The 22,217-nt window shown below is 49.1% G+C and overlaps 1 protein-coding gene across 1 annotated transcript in view; it reads left to right on the forward strand.

Annotated features, from left to right (window-relative positions):
• The window catches only part of CYFIP2 (cytoplasmic FMR1 interacting protein 2), a 103,840-nt gene that overhangs the window by 22,507 nt on the left and 59,116 nt on the right, over positions 1–22,217 (forward strand). The window contains exons 6-19 of the mRNA XM_090288491.1: positions 1,569–1,750; positions 2,424–2,520; positions 3,667–3,795; positions 6,290–6,394; positions 8,468–8,559; positions 10,245–10,362; positions 12,652–12,771; positions 13,257–13,382; positions 14,767–14,933; positions 15,650–15,797; positions 17,975–18,049; positions 19,000–19,153; positions 20,140–20,296; positions 21,158–21,254. Of these exons, the coding sequence (XP_090144617.1) occupies positions 1,569–1,750; positions 2,424–2,520; positions 3,667–3,795; positions 6,290–6,394; positions 8,468–8,559; positions 10,245–10,362; positions 12,652–12,771; positions 13,257–13,382; positions 14,767–14,933; positions 15,650–15,797; positions 17,975–18,049; positions 19,000–19,153; positions 20,140–20,296; positions 21,158–21,254 (1,767 nt within the window). The remainder of the gene's footprint in view (positions 1–1,568; positions 1,751–2,423; positions 2,521–3,666; positions 3,796–6,289; positions 6,395–8,467; positions 8,560–10,244; positions 10,363–12,651; positions 12,772–13,256; positions 13,383–14,766; positions 14,934–15,649; positions 15,798–17,974; positions 18,050–18,999; positions 19,154–20,139; positions 20,297–21,157; positions 21,255–22,217) is intronic.

Raw genomic sequence — 22,217 nt, forward strand, 5'->3', positions numbered from 1 at the left:
CCTCTCAGGGGCGGGCAGGAGGTGGATGTTTGGGAAGGTAAGATGCTTGCAAGCCCAGGGCAGGAGCACTGGCTTCCCAGGCGGAGAGGCCCAAAGTTCTGCCACGTTGACTGTGTGCCCAGGTGTTATTTAGCATCTCTGACACCTTCAGCTTTCTCACCTTGGAGATAACACCTACTTCACAGGTTTGTGGTGAGGATGAAAGAGGTTTGTTTGTAAAGAGGCAAGTAGAGCCCTAGCTACACATGGAAGCTGCTATTATTAGCCTCATAGACCTGCCTTCAGGGAGCCTAAAATCTCTTTTGGAAGGCAGATCCAAGAGGGAAGAACTATCCAGAAACAGATGAAGTGCTAAGGTGAGGGCCTCCTGGCAAGAGAAAGGGGGATTTGGGGTCCTCTAGAACTACACTGTCCTGTACAGTCACCATTGGCCCCATGAGGCTATTTACATTCATTACAATTAAAAACTCAGTTCCTTCGTTGCCTCAGCCATCATGTGCTCAGTAGCCACCTGTGATACGTGGCTCTTGTATTAGGCATTGTAGACTCAGGACATTTCCATCATTACAGAAAGTGTTATTGGACTTGAGCTGTAGAAGGGTAAAGTGTGGCCTGATCCGGTCTCAGCAGGAGGGGAATCACTGGCTGGTGGGGAACCCCAGCCTGAGGAGTGGAGTGCACATAGAAAGAGGAATTTCTCTCTCCCCTTTTCTCCTCTCCTGCCTCCTCCTCTCTGGATGACTGCTTTAGCCTGGTTTTTTGTGATTGTTGTTCAACTTTTTCTTTGGGAACAGATTTATTGAGCTATAATTCACAGAGCATGTAATTCATCCATGTAAAGTGGACAATTCAGTGGTGGCTACATTCACAGAATTGTCTGTCCATTACCAAGGTCAATTTATAACATCTCCATCACCCCCAAAAGAAATCCCATACCCTTTCGCTGTCTCCCGTTATACCCCGGTCCGTGCCAGCTCTAGGCAGCCGCCGTCCCTACCCGCTTTCCCGGCTTTATTTTTCTCCGTGGCACACATCACGTTGTACTGTGCAGAAGTAGTTTGTTTTCTATCTTCCCACATTAAAATATAAGCCCCTTAGGATGGGGATTTTTTTCTAGTTTGTCACCTTCTTTACTCCACTGTCTAGAGTGGTACCTGGTACATAGTAGATACTCAATAGATACTATTTATTGGAGGAATGAACCTCTTTCTCTGAAGGTCTCTCTTATTCTTGGTCTCCACTGCCATATTGTGTGGTGCCTGACCGTGTCCTAGGTGCTGGGATAGAAAAAGGGGTCATGCATGATGCTTCTCTGCCAAGGTGTGACTAATGAATACATTGGTTCAACTCACTTGGGGGTGGGCAGGGCGGTTCCAGGCTTCCCTTGAAAAATCGGCTTTGGATTGAGGGGCTCCTCTGAGGAAGACCTCCTGGGAGATTTGCCTTTCTCAAAATTTGGCACGCTCTGACTCGGGTCCCAGGGGAGCCTCGACCCTGCTCCCATCTGGGAGTGTAGCAGCTGCCCCCTGGCTGCCCCGTCCTCACGCGTGCGCCCCTCGCCCCCGCAGCGCAAGGCCATCGAGCGGTTCTGCAGCGAGGTGAAGCGGCTGTGCCATGCCGAGCGGAGGAAGGACTTCGTCTCCGAGGCCTACCTCCTGACCCTGGGCAAGTTCATCAACATGTTCGCCGTCCTGGACGAGCTGAAGAACATGAAGTGCAGCGTCAAGAACGACCATTCTGCCTACAAGAGGTCAGCCCCGCCTCCGCCCCCGACCCTGCCCACTTCCCAGGTAGCTGGCCAAGGGGAGGAAGAGGATGGAGCCCTTCTACCAGGCTCCTTCTCCAGAACCAAAGTGGCTACTCCCCAAGCACACAGGGGTTGGGCTGGACCTGATTTTATGATTTGAGGAGTGAGGTGCAGGGCTGGGTCCTGGGAGAAGTGGGTCTTTTTAGGGTTTTCTGTCTCAAGATGGAATCAGATCCTCATTCCCCTGCCTGTGGAGCAGCAGCATCTTCTCTTGTCCCATGTCATACAGGATCATAAAATCATTATCAAATGATCATGAGTCATTCCTACGAAAATCAGAAAGCCAGTTCAAACTGCTTCTGTGAAAAAGGGATGGATTGGCTCCCTGAACCGAAAAGCCCCTCTGTGCCTGAATCCGGGTACATAGGATGTTAGTCTAGTTCCCTCTACCTCTCAGCTCGACTTCCCTAGATATGGACTCATTCTCAGACCCTGGGGTGGCCTCCCTCGGGCCAGTACTGCCACGCCAGCTTCAGAAGAAGGCAAGGATGCTCCTCCTTGCAAATACTTTTGCAGAAGTCCCAGGGAGGGGTGCCATTGCTCCAGTTTGGCCCTCTGCTAGCTCCTTCATCCATCACTGTGGTGGGTGGGGACTTTGACTAGACCTGTGTTCCAGGGCGGCCCAGTTCCTGAGGAAGATGGCGGACCCCCAGTCTATCCAGGAGTCGCAGAACCTTTCCATGTTCCTGGCCAACCACAACAGGATCACCCAGGTGAGGGTCAGCTCCCTGTCGGTCCCGGCATCCCGGGACACCGGCAGCAGCCTAGACACTGGGTGGACCGTGAACAGGGGAGCTCAGGTCAGATCTAACCCCACTGCCCTACTCAAGAATCAGGCTGCAGACTTAAGTCTCCCCTCCCAACCACAGACAAACCCCTTCACCTTCCCCAAAGTTGGTTTCCGGAAAACGTGCTCAGCCAGGATCCTGCCCTACATTATTGTGGGCTGAGCATGTGGGTTCCGGAGTGAAACAGCCTTGTTTTCTAACCCTGGACCTTTCACTGACCCATTTTGAGACCTTGGGCGAAGTCTAAGCCTCATGTTGTCATCTGTCAAATGAGGCTGTTTGGGTTTATTTTAGAATATTATGAAAATATTGTGAGAAATAAATGAGATACTGTATAAAAAGCCCCCCGTAGGCAGAGCCTGACAAACGACAAGGGCACACGGTGACGTAGCTGTTACCACTGCGGCCCCTTGGCCAGGGCACACCCACTCAGCTGCGTCTCTCACGCTCTGTCTGACTTAATGTCATCTTGTCTTGCTTGTCTGTCAGTTCAGCCCAAACAGGCACCAGCAAGAATGTCAGCACAATCCAGGCTGAATGGGGCCCCCCATTTTCACTGGGCCCCCCGCTCTGTGTCAAATGCAAAAGGCTGTCGACTCTGAGGCTCTGGGCGTCTTTCCTGGAGACGCAGCCCCTTGTGGTCAGGCCCTTCTCTCGTGAGAAGAGTTTCTGCACTGCTGTGTCCTGCCAGCAGGGAGACTCTTGCTGGCCCTGCTCTTGGGCTGGGTCACCCCCACTGTCTGAGAAGATATCAAGTCTTAAGTCCACACCCTTAAAACTAAACTGAGATCACTACAGGCCTCTGCTATAAAATGGAACTGCTTTTCAGTTCAGCCCAAGCAAGTCCTTTCTAACCATCAAAACTGCCAGGAAATGAAATGGAGGGCCCCAAGGGGAGCCAGGTCCCTGCCGTGGGACCAGCCACTGTGGGACACTGAGAGGATGCAGGCCCCCCTCCCCTGGTGGTCAGCTGGGGGCAGCCGGGGTGAGGGAGCACACACTTTCATTTCCACGCTGGTGTGGGTAGGAGGGTGCAGGAGGAGCTAACCAGAGGGGGGCGCTGCTTTGTAGTGTCTCCATCAGCAACTGGAAGTGATCCCAGGCTACGAGGAACTGCTGGCTGACATTGTCAACATCTGCGTGGATTACTATGAGAACAAGATGTATCTGACCCCCAGCGAGAAGCACATGCTCCTCAAGGTACAACCCCTGTGGTTACGCAGCCCGGGGCCTGGGCTTGCCCTCTCACCTCCTCCTTATTTAAAATCATTTAAAATATATATATATATATATATATATATATATATATATATATATATATATATATTTACTTTTGATATAGATCTTACTTCACGTAATGTTTTGTAACCTGTTTTTTTTTTTTAACCAGACATCATTAAGGGTATTTCTGCAGTGTAATTTTTAATGTGCCAAGTATTCCATTGCATGGGGGCATTGTTATCTAACAAATCCCCTGTCGTTGGATATTTGTTTGCTAGTCTGCACTGAACACTCTTATAGCCCAGCCTTTGTTGTACATACCCCTGTCAAGTCAGACTTCCTGGAGGAGAAATTACCGCCACAACGGGAAGGCAAAATCTTCAAGCATTTGCTCTCTTTTGCCAAAATCATCACATTTGATCCATCACTTTACAAGTTTAATTTTTAAATTATTGAGTTATATTTATTATTGTAGAAAATATGAAATATGCAGAGAAGTACAAAAATGTCTTAATCTCTCACAATCATTCCATCCAGAGATTACACTTTTAGCATTTTAATGTATTTCCTTCTCATTTTTCTATGCTTATATGTTTTCAGCATATGCAGTATACATAAATTATGTATGTGTACATTTTATCCCTTTTCATTAAGTGTATTAGAATGTTATGCAGCTGTTAAATAATCTCATATGAATAAAAAAGCTTTCCTTTTTTTAGCCATTATTCTATTGTTAGCTGCTTAGGATGTTTCTCATTTCTCTCTGACAGCTAGAGCACTGAAATGAACAACCTCTATATTCTTTTTTTTTTAATGCAAGAGCTTTTTTCTTTAAATTGATTTTTAGAGAGAGAGAGAAACATCAATTTTGTTGTTCCACTTATTTATGAATTCATTGGTTGATTCTCTCTGTGCCTGGACTGGGCATCGAACCCACAACCTTGGTATATAGGGACAGCTCTTAACCAACTGAGCTACTGGGCCAGGGTCAACCTCCATGTGCTTTATAAACACAGCATAGCCCCTTTTGATTCTTTGTTCCCCAGAACCTCACCTTTCAGGCTCTCCTGGTGGTTATACTCTTTCCTTCTCTGCTCCATGTTCTAAGCATCCCAGGCCTGGTGGCGTTCCTTTCTTTACATTTCACCTGGATAGAGTTTGCAGGGCAGTGTGGCTTCGTGACTTGTTCACTCTGGCTTCCTCTGCACAGTCAGAAATCCAGAGAGGTCACATGGCCTCTCTCAGCCCCAGGGCTATGCCCAGACAATTACTACAGCTCTCCCCAGAATTGCTGCTTCCACAAACTAGGGTACCAACTTCCAGTCCACAAACCCCCTTAGATGTTGCCATCAAATTCCCAGGCCTTCCTTTTCCCTCACCTGCCTTTAATACTGACACACCATAGCTTCTCAGCCTTCTTCCCTCTCAGTGTTCTGTGTCTTCTGTCTGGCCCCGACACTGGCTATTTCTTGTTCCTGTGGTTTGTTAGTAAATGCAGGTGCCATTAAGCGGTGCCACTCACCCTTAACAGAAAAGTCTGGCACTCACCCTGCAGAACCACGCAATGCAACTACTAAGGGAGAAGCGACCTTAACAGTCCTCTAGTTCACTCCCTTATGTGTCAGATCTGACTTACCCATGGTCACGTAGCAACTGTGAGCCAAGGGAGGCTCCTGTATGTTTGACTAAAAGATCAAGCCCAGCCTTCAGGAAACTATTAAACGGACTGGAATATCAGGAATTTGCCAACCTGCTTATTAAGCATGGTCAGGCAAAAAAAAAAATGTGTTCCTATTTTAAAAATAAAGTCTCCAGTGGCTTCTCAGGAATCTTTACAGTATTATTGTTTCCTTGAGGAAAGAGGTGAATAGTTTCACATTCATTCAACATTTGGCAAGTATTCCTTGAGAGCCTGAGATATGCTGGAACCCAGGGAGGCAGCGGTAGCAGCAGCCAGTCCTGCCTCTCGGGAGGGGTCTAGGTGCACACGTATTGTTGTCAGACAGGTTCAGGCCTGCATCCTGTCTCTGCAGCGCACTCCCTATGTGACCTTGGCGAGCAGTCTGACCTCTCTGTGTCTTTGAGTCCTCCTCTGTAGAACAAGGTTATTGTGTTGAACTTGCCTTACAAGGTAGTGGTGAGAATTAAGGATAATGCCTGTGAAAGCCCTAAGCACAGACTCCGGCCCTTAGTTAGGACTCAAGCAGTGGCCGCCGCAATAATATACTAAGGAGCTATCTGCACTTCTTCATGGAAATCAAACTTGGGGTTGAAATTAGGCCTGTGTGTTCTTTCTTTATTTATTTGGAGGCATACATGGGTTTTGTAATAGAATGTGTAGCTACAGTGTGTGTGTGTGTGTGTGTGTGTGTGTGTGGTATGTGAGCACATGCACAGACCTACCATTTTTGGGTTTTTGAAATTCATCCATCAGATGTGACTGGCTTCTGTGCTCTGCCCCTTCTCACTCCAGGTAATGGGTTTTGGTCTCTACCTGATGGATGGAAATGTCAGTAACATTTACAAACTGGATGCCAAGAAGAGAATCAACCTCAGCAAAATTGATAAATTCTTTAAGGTCAGCACTGGGGACAGGGCAGGGGCCAAGGGGTGGTTTCTCAGGGGAAGGAAATGAGATGAGCCAGCAAGCAGTGCGGCTTGTTGGTTGGGCTGTAGCTCTAAGGAGGGAGAGAATAGAATGGCAGGGCCTCCTGCTGCCATTGGTAGAAGAATCTATGTTAGAAGCAGCCCCGTGGACATCACACATGCTCAAGTCTCAGGATTCGGCTGGGATTTGCCTGGGAGGCATTATGATCCTGTGTGCATACTGTTTTTTTCCTTTCCTGAAACTCCCTGCCATGTAAAGAAAGGTACAACCGTGAAGACAGCACCTGATTTATTTTTTAGTGTAAATTAGAGTTCACAGAGGCAGAGGAATACACTGGATTTTAAACTGATTGGCATTTGCAAAATCACAGCCTCTCACCTGGCTCACCAAAAGCACCTGCTTCTGGGCAGATGCCTCTGAGCATCCATCCTACACTCAGTCTGTTCTAGTGCCCCCAAGATTCCAGCTTCTCACCCCAAATCTTTACAAGTAAAACATTGTGATTAAGCTAAGCCTTGAGGTTTTCGCCAAGAGATTTCCTCCTTTGGAACTGAATCCCATGTTGTCAGTTGATTCTAGTGTTGGGCATTGCAGGCACAGGGTGGAGCCTCAGAGGTCAGATGTGGAAAAACCAGGCTTGACATTCAAAGCAGAACCTGCAGGTGTGACACCAGGCTGGGCCTGAGACCCACCAACTCTTCAAGGTTAAGGGGAAATGTCACCAAAAGACATTCTGTGCCTTGGCTTCTTTTTGAGGCTGGAACTTTCACTTTTCTCCAGAGCGGCCCCTAATGAAAACAGGGCTTATCCTGGGGCCCCTTGCAAAGTCTGCCTGTGCCTTCATCAGCATGACGAGATGGGGTGGAGGGGACAAAGATGGCATTGCCTCAGATGGGCCACTTACTAGCTGGGTGACTTTGGGCAAGTCACAGGACCTCTCTGAGACTGAGCTCCCAGCCTCATGGGAATGCTAAGCAATCCACTTTGTAGGGTTCGCTCCAGGGTGCAGTGGGATTGTTATAGGTGAGTCAGAGCCCTGGGGCCATAATCCTGTCTCCTTGACTTCTAGCTGGTCTGACTTTATGAAAAAAATCACTTATGCTATCTGAGCTTCAGTTTCTTCATCTCTGAAATGGAAATGATAATAGTACTGACCTCAGAGGGTTATTGTATGGATTGAGATACTATTTTTTGTTTTGTTTAAAGGACTTTATTTTTTAGGGCACTTTTAGGTTCACAGCTAAACTGAGCAGAAAGTATGAAGATTTTCCTTAACCCCTGCCCCCCAACCCCACTCATGCATAGCCTCCCCCATTATCAATATTCCCCACCAGAGTGGTACATTTATTGTAACTGATGAACCTACATCGACCCATCATTGTCACCCGAAGTCCATGGTTTACATTAGGGATCACTCTTGGCGTTGTACAGTCTATGGTTTTTGACAAATGTGGAATGACATGTATCTACTATTATAGTGTCATACAGAGCCGTTTTCACTGACCTAAAAATCCTCAGATTTTGAAGTGCTTGGCCAAGTGCCTGGTGCGTCAGAAGCAGCCAATAAATGCCAGCTTCCCCTCCTTTTGTCCTGGTCTTCAGATGGGACCTGTCTGTCCTCTGGGGTTAGATGTCATGATTTCTGTTCCTTCTCTCGAGAATACCACACACAGCCAGCAGCACCCAGGCACCCAGTCCTAGTTCAGCGTTCCAAGCAGCAAGGGTCATCTAATCTGAGGAAAAAGAGAGCAGGAGGGAACCTGCCCTGGGAGGCAGGCCGTCTGGTCCCATTCTGCCTGCTGGGTGCCCTTAGACAAGTCACTTGGCCTCTATGGGCTGAGCTGCTGGACCATACAGTTGGTTGGAGGCAGAGGACCTGTATGGTGGCTGGGGCTCTTTTTGGCTCCAGGGTCACATGGAAACATCCTTGGAAGCAGGAACTACGGGTCGGCCCAGAGGCACACGGAGGCCACCTCCCCTGGTGGAAGGCAGCCACCCCGTCCCCGCTTGGTGTCTCACATGCTGTGTTTGCTTCCTTTGCAGCAGCTGCAGGTGGTGCCCCTTTTCGGCGACATGCAGATAGAGCTGGCCAGATACATTAAGACCAGTGCTCACTATGAAGAGAACAAGTCCAAGTGAGTGCCTGCCGTAATGTCTCTCGGCTCCCGCGAGGACGCCCAGCCCGGGCAGGGGGCTGAGGGGCCACTTCAGCCCCTCCTCCCTCCCCAGAGCCCTGGGCAGGTGGATTCCAGAGGGGAGCAGCGGAGGGTGCTCTGAGCCCTTTTGTACCTGCCCGTTGCTGCCGGGGTGCAAAAGTGCTCAGAGCACAGCGCGCCCCTTCTCTGTCCCAGCTGCAGTGGGACAGCAGGAGCCCCGCCTTCCTTGAGAAGGGGGAGGAACAGCCGGCCCTCAGTGGCCAGGTGGAGCAACATGACATCGTTCTTCATCACCCTGATTCTCTCCTTAGGTTTTGTGTCCCTGCAGTAAGTATACCATGGCGTGTATGGTGTGGACAGTCTAGCAGTGAAGAGGTTGATGGCCTTGCCTTAGGTCATTTTATAAACCACCATCCTAAGGAATCTGTGTTATGATCTGGGGTGTCAGTGCCTCAAGAGGGTAGGGGGATACGTAGCTACAGCCTTTATCGCTGGGGTGGTTGAGAGGTTTCCTCTGCCAGCATCTCATTCCAAAGCTGAATGATCTTGATCTTTCTGTGAGAAGTGGGGCAACCATCCTAAAGCCCCTGTGACTGAGTCTCACTCAGGAGAGCTGGGTTAGTCTCTTCATAACCCGCTGGCTGCCAGTGTGGGGGGATGTTTTCTAGGAAGAGCGCAGAGTCGAGAATGCTGAACTCATTGCCTCACGTTTTCTGTGTGAATTCTCTGCCACCTGAAGGCAGTCGGGAACAGTGACATGGCCAGGGTGGGTGTCCGTGGTCTGAGTGGTCCTGTCCCCATCCCTTCACTGGTAACTCAGCGTGAAACTAAACCCAAAGTGTGATCGTGAGGAAGTGCATCGCCATGCTGAGTGTTTATGAGGGCTACGTCAGGGCTCCTTTTGACATATTAAATTCTTACCAAAATGTTTATCGGCCTTCTTGGATGGCTGGGCTTTCCATCTGTCTACTGGGTCAGCACTGGACGGGAGAAGTCGGTAAAGGGGGCTGGCTTTTTTCTCTTGGGGAAGAAGAGTGAAGATTTTCATTCATTCATCTCCTCTCTGGTTTAGGGTGGTTTTCCCAGTGCTGTCTGTCAAAAGCAGAGTTGAGAGCTAGGAGGGGAAGGAGAACAGGGGTGAGGGGAGAGAGAGACGGTGACCATGGCATTCCTCACCATGCTGTGTTTGCTTGCATGTTACCAGGTCACTGCTGGGAAGCGGCACAGTCCCTCCCGGTTTCTGTAGCCCCTCCCCCAAAAGCCCCTCCAAAGCCAGCTTCAACCGCAGGCTGTCAGTGTTGGTAGGCAGGGGTTGGGAGGTCTCCCATCTTGTTCTTGCTTTGCATGGATTCCAGCCCTTTGTAGCCCTAGAGAGGCTGCAAGCCCCTTCTCACTCATATAACTGGTGAGTACGTGGACACCAGGTACCTGGAGAAGCCTATTATTGGGTCTTGGAGGAGGAGGAAAGGCTGGGCCGTTCAGCCTGTGAGCCCCACGATGTGGCATAAACAGGCAGTCTTGTTCGTGTCTGGGTTACCCCCTGGTTCTGCCCCGGGGAGTCGGCCACATTGGCTGGGTCCCAGGAGCAACCTGTAAGTGGAAGGAACCTGTCCCACCTCATGCCCGAGTCCAGGACCTGTCTGACCCTGTGCTTTTCTGCCCAGGTGGACATGTACCCAGAGCAGCATCAGCCCCCAGTACAACATCTGTGAGCAGATGGTCCAGATCCGAGATGATCACATCCGCTTCATCTCCGAACTTGCTCGCTACAGCAACAGTGAGGTGAGCGCGCTCCAGTGGCTAGGATGGAGGCCCGTGGGCCCAGTGTGAGGAGGAGCAAGGACCAGGCAGGAAAGAAATGACCACAGAGATGATGGAGCACAGGAGCAAGGGAGTACCCATCAGAGGCTGGAGGGAAGAATGGCCGAGAGCATGGGGTGTTAGAGCCACACATGCTGGTTCTGCTGCTGACCATCACAAGTTAGTCAACATCTCTGTGCCTCAGTCTCCTCCTCTGCAAAATGAGGGTAATAGTGTCCATAAAAGTTCACGAGAGGATTCAGCTCTATGGTGCATGGAAAATGCATTGTGCCTAGCGGTGAGCAGTAGGTTATTGTTAATCCGTACATATTCCAAATCATCTCTGCCCTAGGGAGCAAGAGGAACAGAGTTCTGAACACTTATGCTCATAGCACCATCCTCACACTTTAAAACTACACAATAATGAATGGTCATTGAATCAAGTCAGAAAATGCAATTAGGGACAGAATAAATGCTCAACCTCAGAAAAAATAGAGATATGCAAAAGGAGGGAATATCTACCACATAAAATGCTACCACCCAGCACCAACAATGATTAACATTTGGGTGTGTATCTCCTCCTGGACCTCCTCCCATATAAACCCGTCCCATATGTTGGTTTAGTAGCTCAGGTCCCCTGATTTGAATTGCTTTCTCACCTGGAGCTCCTGGAAGACTGCACTACCTGTCCCATGTTTGCTCACTGGTTCCACCACGTGGCTGGCAGCCATGGTGTGTGTGCTCTTCAAACCCAAACTCAGAAATGGCTTCTATCAAAGAGGTGACGTGTTGGGAACCAGGACAGTCAAACGCAGAAGGTGTGGTCCTTAGGCCAGTGGATATGGACCAAGGTCAAGTGCAAACCTTTGGCTTTCTTAACCATATGTGCCCATCAACTGAGCTAAAACTACGGGAATAATTTCAGTGCAAGGGCCTCCTTTATGCCTTGTCTAGTTTTGCTGGAGCCTAAGAATGAGTCTGGCTCAGAGTTGTTTTTTAAATTATACACTTTATACATGTGCATAAGCAGACAATTCCCATTATTCACAGTAGTTCTATGAAGTGGTCATGAACACTCAGTTAACAAATGCTGAGCCGTTGCTCCAGGGGAAATACAGGGTTCGGTTCCTATGAGTCTCTGGTCACAGCATTTTCATCATCTGATTAATGCATGACCTTGTTTTATGTGCTTTTCTGTTTAAAGACCCCTTATGTAATAATAGATATTGGTGATTCGTTAACATGAACTCCCAGCCAACAGCACTGTAATTTAGGCATGAAGAAAGCTTATTGGAAACACATTTTCTTCGAAAGGCACTTCACAGTCTTCCAGACAGAATTTTAGCACCAGGCTTAGGGCCGTGTGAAAGAGTGAAATCATTAGTAATAAAAAGTACATAAATGTGGAAAATGTAGCAGTGAATAAACTGTGCAGAGGACACTCGTTTACAGTATGGAAGCCGAAACAAGAAGGCAGAGCCTCGCTTTGGCCCACCTCAGCTGAGGACGTGCCCCCGATTTTTTGGTCACTCAGCACATGTCTGTGAGTGACCATGAAGGGACTGCGTGTGTTGATTTTGAGGTTACAAATAAATGTTAGTGAGTAGGTGAATTCACAGATACAGAATCCACAAATAATGAGAACTGTCTCTGTATGTTTATGTGTGTGTGCACAAGCATATATATTTATACACACATATATACATATATTATGTCTATCACATGTATGCCTACATATTATATTTCATTGTGAACCATTACACTTGCAAATAGATGTTTGTCTTCACCAGTGCTTTTCAGTCAGTCAGTCATGTCTAATGAATGAGTCGTGAAATCAATTTAGTGGTATGTGATGAGCATTTGTGTGAGACAGAATAGAAAATCGGAGGAAACCCCATGTATTAAGAGCCAGGTTGCTTTGTGACAGATGTTTTGTGCGCGTGTTTACTGTCTCCAGGTACGTATGTGTTCCTGAGTCTGTAGCATGCATGTCCTCCTGTAAATTGCACTCAGGAAAGTCGGAAAACCACCACGCTGAGATATACCGGGCGCTTGTCAGTGGGGCACTGGTACCCGTCCACCTGAGTTTGAACCCCCAGCCATTTACTTACAGGCCATGCGCCTTCTGCATGGCACCGTCCGAGCCTCAGTTTACCTGTTATGGGGATATACTAGTAGCTCCTCCCTGTAGCGTTCTTGGGGGAGTCAATGAAATAATGGGTAAACATGCTGGGCATGTGGGTGGTGAGGATGACGGCTGATGGTCCGCAGGTGGTGACGGGCTCCGGGCTGGACAGCCAGAAGTCAGATGAGGAGTACCGGGAGCTCTTCGACCTGGCCCTGCGGGGCCTGCAGCTGCTATCCAAGTGGAGCGCCCACGTCATGGAGGTGGTAGGTGTCCTGGGGCCCAGGCTGCCCCTCCCCGGCCCCCTGCAGACCGACCTCTGCTCACCTGGAATCTGTCTGCCTCTCCCAAGCACTTTTTTAGCAGCGTTATTGAGTTATAATGCACACACCATACCATTCACCCATTTAAAATGTAAATTTATTGGTTCCCAGTATATTTACAGAGTTGTGCAATCACATATTTAGAATATTTTCATCACCTTAAAAATACGATCACCCCTCCACCACGCCCTGTCTCCCCAGTCCTAAGCATTCTGCTTTCTGTCTCTATAGCTTTTCCAATTCTGAGTGTTTCCTGTAAGTAGAATCCTATGCTGTGTGGTCTTTCGTGGCCGGCTCCTCTTGCTTTGTGTTTTCAAGGTCCACCATGTCGTAGGATGAATCCGCACTTTATTCCCTTACGTGGCATGGTCATCCCTCACTTTATCCAGTCTGTGGCTGGTGACATTTGGGTTGTCCCATCTCCCCAGTACTCCTGGAAGCTGGTTCACCCCACGGACAAGTTCTGTAACAAGGACTGCCCCGGCACGGCGGAGGAGTACGAGAGAGCCACGCGCTACAACTACACCAGCGAGGAGAAGTTCGCCTTCGTGGAGGTGGGTGCTGAACTCCCGCGTTGCCCCCAGCCCCAAGGCTGCAGCTCAGGGTCAGCGGCAGTGGGAGGGGTGCTTCTGAGCAGGACGGCAGCTGCGGTTCCCTCGTGTGCATGCACGTCCCTGTCCCCCTTCTCCACCTGAGTTCCTCTCTGTCAGGTTATTCACAAACGGTTAGAATCTCATTCTCTTAAAAATCCAAAGGAAAGTGTTTACTCCACTAGTAAAATGGGGAAAAGGAAACCAACAGAAAAAATAAACAAACACACACAGTAGCTGAAAGAGATCAGAGACAGGCCCAAAGCAATGAGCGTTCAGAGAGAACTGCACATTGAAACCGGGAGGAGGTGGAGTGTTGTTGACCAGTCGGGATGGTAAAGTTCTAGGAGACGGAGGATCCCCACTGACATGTGGGAAATAGACTTTCTCGGAGACCTTGGTTGGTTCGTCTACATTTTAGTCTTTCTGCAAGGACAGTCTGATCGGATGTACTCAAATGTTTAATGTGCTCAGAAGGTCTTTGGGGAACATATCCCAGAGAAATAAGCCACCTGTGCAAAGACATATGCGCACCGGTATTTATCACAGTATGTTTATAATACCAAAATATGTGAAACAGCTGAAATGCCCTTCAGTGTGGGACCAGGTAAAATAAATGAAGACACAGCTGTGCCAATGAATACTGTGTGGCCACTAAAATGGATGTACCAACATGGAAAGATATGCACAGTGTATTGTTAAGTTAAAAAAAAAACCAGCATATAAAAAATATTTCCATTGATAGTAAAATTAATATACTTTTGCATATTTGCTCAAAACTGAAGGACGTAAGTATATTTCATATAGCAAGCCATTAATGGTGGTAATTTCTGGAGGGGAAACTCTTCCTGGTTTATAACCTCCTAGTTTGATTTTTATTTATTTCATTGCGAAGAGATATTTCTATTTTGAGGGAAGAAAATTCATTTATACTAAGTTGTGAGTGACAGCTACCTCTTTCATGACCATCTGAAGCCTGGAAGTCACAGACCTGGATACTAGCCCTGGGCCCAAGGTCACTTCTCTGCCTGAGCGTCAGCTCCCTGATCTGTAAAAGGCAGCTGATAATCTCTACCGGCTCCATCCCTGGGTTATTATCGAGCATCAGACAACAGGTGTCAAAGGAGATAATGATGTGGATGAGCTGTGAAAGCTGTCAAGGGTCAGACACATCTAAGGGGTTCAAGTTGTTCTTCAGTACATCTCTAGGCTGTGCTTCAACAGACTGGGGTTCAGGAGTATAATTTCAGGGAGGAGACTCATTGTAATCACATGATGTGGTGAAGGGCACTGGACAGACAGGTGTATGAAAGTACAGTGAGCCTGACCTTGACCTGTGCTTGGCCAGGTGATCGCCATGATCAAAGGCCTGCAGGTGCTCATGGGCAGGATGGAGAGCGTCTTCAACCAGGCCATCAGGAACACCATCTATGCGGCCCTGCAAGACTTTGCCCAGGTCACACTGCGCGAGCCCCTGAGGCAGGCGGTGCGGAAGAAGAAGAATGTTCTTATCAGGTGGGTCTCCAGATGGCCCTTTTCAAGGGCCCATCAAAAATCGGGTGTGGTGCAGGTCGCAGAGGATGCTCCCCGCTCAGTCAGCTTCCAGGGCAACCTCTGAACACCACAGACCCTTCCAGCAAGTTTTAGGAAGCCTTGTTAGGAGACTCGACATTTGAGATGAATTGGTCCTCAGTCTCCTGGTTGAAGCCCATATCCACCACTATCTACATGAACTCAATCAAGTTACTTGCCTTCTCTGTACCTGCCTACCTCGTAGGCTGTTGGGATGATAAAATGAGATAATCCTGTGTAGACCTAAGCACACAGCAGCAAGGAGTAAGTAGGCAACAAACATAAGCTATTATTAAAACTTTAAATGTAGAGATTTAATTGGACTAATGAGACTCTCCTATAATAAGCAAGAACAGAAACAGCCGCCCTGCCTCACTCAAGTCCTTTACCGCTGCCCAGGCTCTGAGCTGAGCTCTCAGATAGCCAGCAGGCTTAGAATCACCTGGGGCACTGGTAAAATGCAGACCTCTGGACTGCACCTCAGGTCTGTTAAACCATCATCTCCGGGGGTTGGGCCTGGGATGAGCACCTTTTACACGCTGCCCCCTACCACCCGCCCCCCAGAATTTAGGAAAGTGGTCCTGGGACACTATAGGCTCGCACTGTTTACCTCCTTCTAATGGCAAAACCTGATCTGAGCCTCTGTCCTTCCTTCCCAGTGTCCTGCAGGCAATTCGGAAAACCATCTGTGACTGGGAGGGGGGCCGAGAGCCCCCCAATGACCCATGCTTGAGAGGGGAGAAAGATCCCAAAGGCGGATTTGACATCAAGGTGCCCCGGCGTGCCGTGGGGCCCTCCAGCACACAGGTAAGCAGCTCCGGGCACAGGCCAGCTCTGCTGACTCAGAGGCCAGCCTGGCCACGGTAGGTCATCCCAGCTGGGCCGTGGGACATAGGAGACAGGGTCCTCAGGCAGGAGGGGCAGGGTCAAGCAGCTACTCTAGTCTTATTCTACCGTCTTGTTTTGATATAGAAGGGAAGACCATTGGCTTAAGATTCAGGAGACCTGGATTCTCGTCCTAAGATACCTGTGTGACCTTGGGCATGTTAGATATTTCTTTGTGCCTCAGTTGTCTAATCTGGCAAATGGGGGTAATACCAGGACTGGGTCCAAAGTGTAGGAGGAGTTTAAAGTAGAATCTATGCGCATCTGTCCTGTCCCTCTTTAATGAACCCTGCCCCTTCCCCTGCAGTGACATCCTAGCTTGGGAATTCACAAGTTCTGCCTCTGACTTGCTGTGTGATCTTGGGAAAGTGCCTTGACCTCTCTGAGCTCTAATTATCTTCTCCATTAAATTAACACTTTGGATGAGATCATGGTACTGATAAAATACCCCTTTTTCAATGCCCCCCAAAACACAAGTATCAATAGCCCTTGACCCCTTAGAGGAAGTCTAGCAATCAGAGATATTCTTACTTTCCAACTGGAACTTCTGAATAACAACAGATTGTCTGTGGCTCATCCAAAGCAGTTGTAAAGTTACAGAAAAAAAAAATTAAAAGAATCTGGGTATTGTAGTTACATCTTTGCCACCTACTTAAAGGCTGATAGCTTCTGGTAGGCTTCTTGAGGTATTGGGGGGAAGTACACAGCTCCATTGCAGCTTTGAAAGTCTTACAGGCCCAGAAGCCCCAGGCTGGGACTCCCGCTTCGCCTAACCTCTAAGCCTCTCTCCACCTTGAAATCCTGAGTCCTTGAGTCGTCTGAGATGAGCCACCTGAGGCCCACCCCTGACCCTTCTCACTGTGTGTGCGTCTGTGTCTGGGCAGGGCATGTATGGGGAAGAGGGACAGGGCAAGGTGTGTTCTCAGTACTGTCATCGTTAACTTCCCCTGGCTTCGGAAGCCATGGGCCAGCTTGCACTGACCTTGCCTGCTGGTTGTGGAATGTCCTGAGGAAGCTTCTGCAAACAGTTGTGTGCAGTGTTAAGGGCCAGGGCCTTTCCAGCCCAGAACGCCCCGGAGAGGCTGAGAAGGGCTTTAGGTGTGTCTTAAGTCCTTCCACATGAGTGAGGGAGAGACAGACAAAGCAAAAGAAAAAGTGGGAAGGAGGATGGGGGCAGGGTGTGGAGGCAGAGAAAGAGGAGAGAGGACAGAAAGGACTATTTACAGACAAGTGAAAGGTGAATGTCATCAACAATCAGTTCCCCCAGCACCACCAAGTCATGTTAGGTGGCGCAGATGCATTTAATAACCTCCTAGATGGTCAGAGCTAGAAGAACCCTTGGAGACAAACCAGTCCCAGTCCCCACCCCCTATTGTACAGATGGGGAAACTGAGGTCCAGAGAAGGGAAGTGGCTCATCCAAGCCACAAGGTGAGTCACAGGTTGAGGTGGGACAAGAACCAGGTCTCCTGACTCCCACCCCGGGGCTCTGCTGGAGCCTTCGGAGCACTGTAGACATGGGCATCTAGCGTAGCTGGGACGTTGGTCGTGCTGGCAAGTTCACTGCTCTGCTCAGTAAAAGTAGGTGGGAAAAGAGTTCCCTCTTATGGACAGAACGGATTTTCAAATAGAAAATCCACGTGGATGGACTTAAAGAACCCTTTCCCTGAGGCCCCCCCGAGGTGATCATTAGAGCAGTGCTGCTCGATTCCTAGGGATGACAGATGTGCCCACGACAGGGCTGCCGAGGGTGGACTTCTGATAGACCGGCAACCACGACAGCAGCTCCTGTACGTCAAGGGACTGCTGCTGTGGTCAGGGTGGCACACCGCTCCTTTCTGTGGCCACGCTGCCCGGCCCAGTGCCAGGCCCCTGGTGGGTGAGGGCCTAGCGAAGGCCCAGAGGCAGCGAGGACGGATGTGGTGGCAGAGGGAGGTTTTAGCGTCGCAGAGGTGGTCGGCCAGTGGCCCCTAGCAGTCGTGGCGGCTTTCCCACCGTATACAATACCTCTTGCTTTTCTCTCTCTCTTTTCTCTCTCTCCCTCTTCCCTGTCTCTCCTGCCCTCCCATCCCTTCCTCCTCTCTCCTACCTGTGTCTTAGGCCTGCCAGTGGTCCCCGCGGGCTTTGTTTCACCCCACTGGTGGCACACACGGCCGAAGAGGCTGCCGATCCCTGGTATCACACCGCCTGGCGGGGTTGGTTTGGGTGCACCTCTCCAGGAGGCAGCAGCAATGGACTAGCCTGGCTCCTCAAGGCCCCTTCCAGCCCTAAGATTCAAAGACACATGATGTGGAAAGATGTAGATTAGCCCTTGTACTCTTTGCATTTAAGGTCCTCTATAAGAGGGAGCTAATTGTCTAGGGGGCTCCTGTGTAAGTACCAATCTTCACCTGCTTTCCACCCAGGATCTCGGCAGGCTGTGCCTTGCAGCTGGTGCCACCAGAGGGCGAAATTCCTCAGCAGTGGATTTGAAATGCTGAGGGTCAGACGCTGGAGGTGGTGGGGGGCTTGTTCAGATCATACCGCATTTTGTAGTTCCTCCGAATGTTAGAGCTGAAAGGGGCGGGTTTGAGAAATTATCTGGCACAACCCACTCATGGTAGTAGATAAGACAACTGAGGCCCGGAGTGGGACTTTGTTGCCCAAGGTCACACAGCAAGTCAGCGTCAGTGCCTGGCCTCGACGCTCTAGTCTTTTGACTGCCAGTCTAATGCTCCACCCATGGTGCCACGGTGGCTGTCCAGGAAAGCAGGGAGTGACTCCAGGGTGGCGTGGAATGAGGTTCTCCTCTGACGGCCACGCCCCTGGCCGAGCAGAGCAGAGCAGACAGGAACCTGGGCCTTGAACTACCTGGTTTTTCCAGGTCCACCTACCCAGGGATGCTGCAGGCCCCAGACAACTGCCTTCCTGGGCTGGCTCGTCTCCCTCTTGAAAGTTTACATGTTCCAAATTCACTTCTCCAATCCTAAAATTGGTGCTTCCTAAGACAAAGCCTCTTAAGGGCAGACATCAACACAAAATACACACACACACACATATATATATATGTATATATATATGCAGCACAAAGCAGCCTCCCCCAGACGGAGGGCCAGCCCGTGACCTGCCCGTCTTTCTGTTTCCAGCTGTACATGGTGCGGACTATGCTCGAATCGCTCATCGCAGACAAGAGCGGTTCTAAGAAGACCCTGCGGAGCAGCCTCGACGGCCCCATTGTCCTCGCCATCGAGGACTTCCACAAACAGTCCTTCTTCTTCACGCACCTGCTCAACATCAGTGGTGAGCCACGGTGTCTGGGGAGGGATGGGGGCTCCCTGGTCTCCCAGAGCCACTGAGCTGCCAGCCAGAAGTTGCAAAGAGACGTGATCACTGACTCCAATGGGCACATTTTGCCTCCAAGGAAAAAAACACACACTTTCTGGTGGACTCTGGGAGCTCGGAAAGGCCAGGCTCAGTCCAGCTATTCTGACTCAGCTGGAAATACCTGGCTGGTAGACATTTATGGCTAATTTGTCATGAAGTCCTTGGCAGAGGGGGCTCAGAAACAGCAATATGCTCACAGGCACACCTAGGACTAGATCAGCGTTTTGCATCTAAGCAGCAGCTCTGAGCTGGTTACTGCTCGTTGCTCCTAGCAAAGGAGGCTTCCAGGCTGCACCCCAGTCCTGTGCCCCCCACTGCTCCTCTCCTGTTAGTAGGATGCTTGTGCAGGTGCAACAGGGCAGAGTAGAGGGAGAGTAGCATCCCAGGGACATGGGAGTGGTAACACATCTGATGATGTTGAAGAGAGATCTTAACCCAGAGTCCACAGTTCTCCGTAGAGAGCAGACTAGGTGGGGCCCTCAAGGCCGCTGAACAGTCAGTTCGGAATTATCACATACAAGGGGTCACAGAGCTGCCATCCAGTTAAAAGTGGACACCTAGAGACCTGTCTTGACACTTTATGTAGCAAGTATTTTTAGGATGGCTTTGTGGAGGGGGTGATAGAAATTGTGGGGGCACCTGAAGCTCTAAAACATCACCACCTCCTTCCCCATGTATTGTCACTGTCTCTGAGGTGTAACAAACCCTGTCTTCTAAGTAGACATTAGCCTGCCATTCAAGTTTAAGAGAGCAGGATCTACTGGTCGGGTCATATTCATGAGGACCAGCTGTGTACCCAGCATAGTCCTAACAATAATATTAAAAAGTCGTAAAGACAGTAAGCTCTCCGGTCCTTTGGTGCTGCCCTCTGTAACCCAAGGCTCTTTCTTTATGCTTCCCAGAAGCCCTACAGCAGTGCTGTGACCTCTCCCAGCTCTGGTTCCGTGAGTTCTTCCTGGAGTTGACCATGGGCCGACGAATCCAGTTTCCCATTGAGATGTCCATGCCCTGGATCCTAACAGACCACATTCTGGAAACCAAAGAGCCCTCCATGATGGAGTAAGACACAGGACTGGGCGAGTAGGAGGTTCTTGGGGTGCAGGTGGAGGCTCGTTTGCCAGCGAGCTCTGTTTTCTCCAGAACTTTCCAAATGAGGCATTGTGTCCAGCCAAGGATCACACCAGATTTGACTCAGCCTTGCAGATCTGTTCAGAAGTCTACCAGCCCATCTGCCCTTCCTATGCTTTGTTAGTCTCCTAACAGTCGGGAAAGGGGTCATCTATGGTGATCAGGAAGCTAATTTTTCTCAGGCCTTGGATGTATCAGCATCGTGGACTTTTAATTTCTTTTTTTTAAGTATATTTTATTAATGATGCTGTTACAGTTGTCCCAATTTCTTTTCCCTTTGCTCCTCTCTGCCCACTACCCCCCTTCCTTCCAGCAATATCACCCTCCTTGGTTCATGTCCATGGGTCCTGCATGTAAGTTCTTGGCTTCACCTTTTCCTATATTATTCTTCACTTCCCCCTGTCTGTTTTGTACCAACCAATTATGCTTCTTAATCCCTGCACCATTTCCCCATTTCTCTCCATTCCCCTTCCCAGCAGATAACCCTGCAAATGATCCCCATACCTATGATTCTGTCCTTATTCTGGTTGTTTGCTTAGTTTGTTTTTGTGTTTATTTTTTTATGTTCTGTTGTTGATAGTTGTGAGTTTCTCATCATTTGGACTTAATTTCTATGGGCAGATTGTAAAGTAAGTCATTCCTAAGTGGAGGCTAGAAACATGGAATGCGGGAAGGTTCTCTTTTCCTTTCTCTGAACTCATCCAGAGTTTCGTGCTTCCCAAGCAGGTGTCAATCTTCCTGCCATACGAGAGGTGGTTAGTAAGCTGCTGGCCGTTGTCTTTTCCTCTTCAGGTACGTCCTCTACCCGTTGGACCTGTACAATGACAGTGCCTACTATGCGCTGACCAAGTTTAAAAAGCAGTTCCTGTACGATGAGATCGAAGCTGAGGCAAGTGACGTGCTCCTCCTTTTGTTCCAGTGATCTTGTTCTGAGAGTCTGAACCTTCCACATCTTTAGCTGTTGGCACAAAGCGGGGTGTCTTAGTCCATTCAGGTTGTAACAAAATATCACAGACTGGGTGGCTTATAAACAACAGACATTTATTTCTTACTGTTCTGGAGGCTGGAAGTCCATGATCAACATGCCGGCATGGTTGGGTGAGGGCGCTCTTCTGGTCTTCTGGGTCACAGACTTCTGTGTCCCACATGGTGGAAGGGACAAGGGAGCTCCTGGGGTCTCATTTATAAGGGCACTAATCCTACTCATGGCTCTACCCTCATGACCTAATTACCTCCCAACACTATCACCTTTGGGGGTTAGGATCTCAATATATGAATTTGGGGGAGACCATAGCATGGGGGAGTCAATGCCTTGTTCTACAGAGTGCTCCCTGAAAGGACCTAGACTGGGGTGATGGTCCTTCTTTTTCAAATGTTTAATGGATGGCAAATGATAGAATTGCTTGGGTAAAATTAGTTTTCTAATGGGTCTTTTATGGTTTGATTACTTGGGTAATAATAACAGTAGTACACTTATCAATTATTATATATTTAGCATTTGCTAGGCACAGCATAAGCACTGTACAAACATTTTAAATGATCTCTACCATCATATAAAGAAGTATATGCTGCTATCTATTTGACAGGCAATAAATCTGAGACTTAAAGTGGGTCAAGTGTCACTACGCAAGGTCACCAAGTCTCTTTCTAGTACTGAGAGGGCTGAAATATAGCCATTCTCTCACTTATTCGGCCATATACTAGTGAGTCACTCAGTGGCTTTATTTCTGTAATGGTCAGGATAAGCGAGGTCGTGGTATAGTAACAACCAACCCCAAATTCTCAGTAGCTTGAAACCAAAGGTTTATGTCTGCATTATAGGTTGGCTGGGGACTCCATTCCATGTAGTCTT

This window comes from Furipterus horrens, unplaced genomic scaffold (assembly GCF_987537825.1).
Source record: "Furipterus horrens unplaced genomic scaffold, mFurHor1.1.pri manual_scaffold_10, whole genome shotgun sequence".
NCBI classification, from domain to species: Eukaryota; Metazoa; Chordata; class Mammalia; order Chiroptera; family Furipteridae; genus Furipterus; species Furipterus horrens.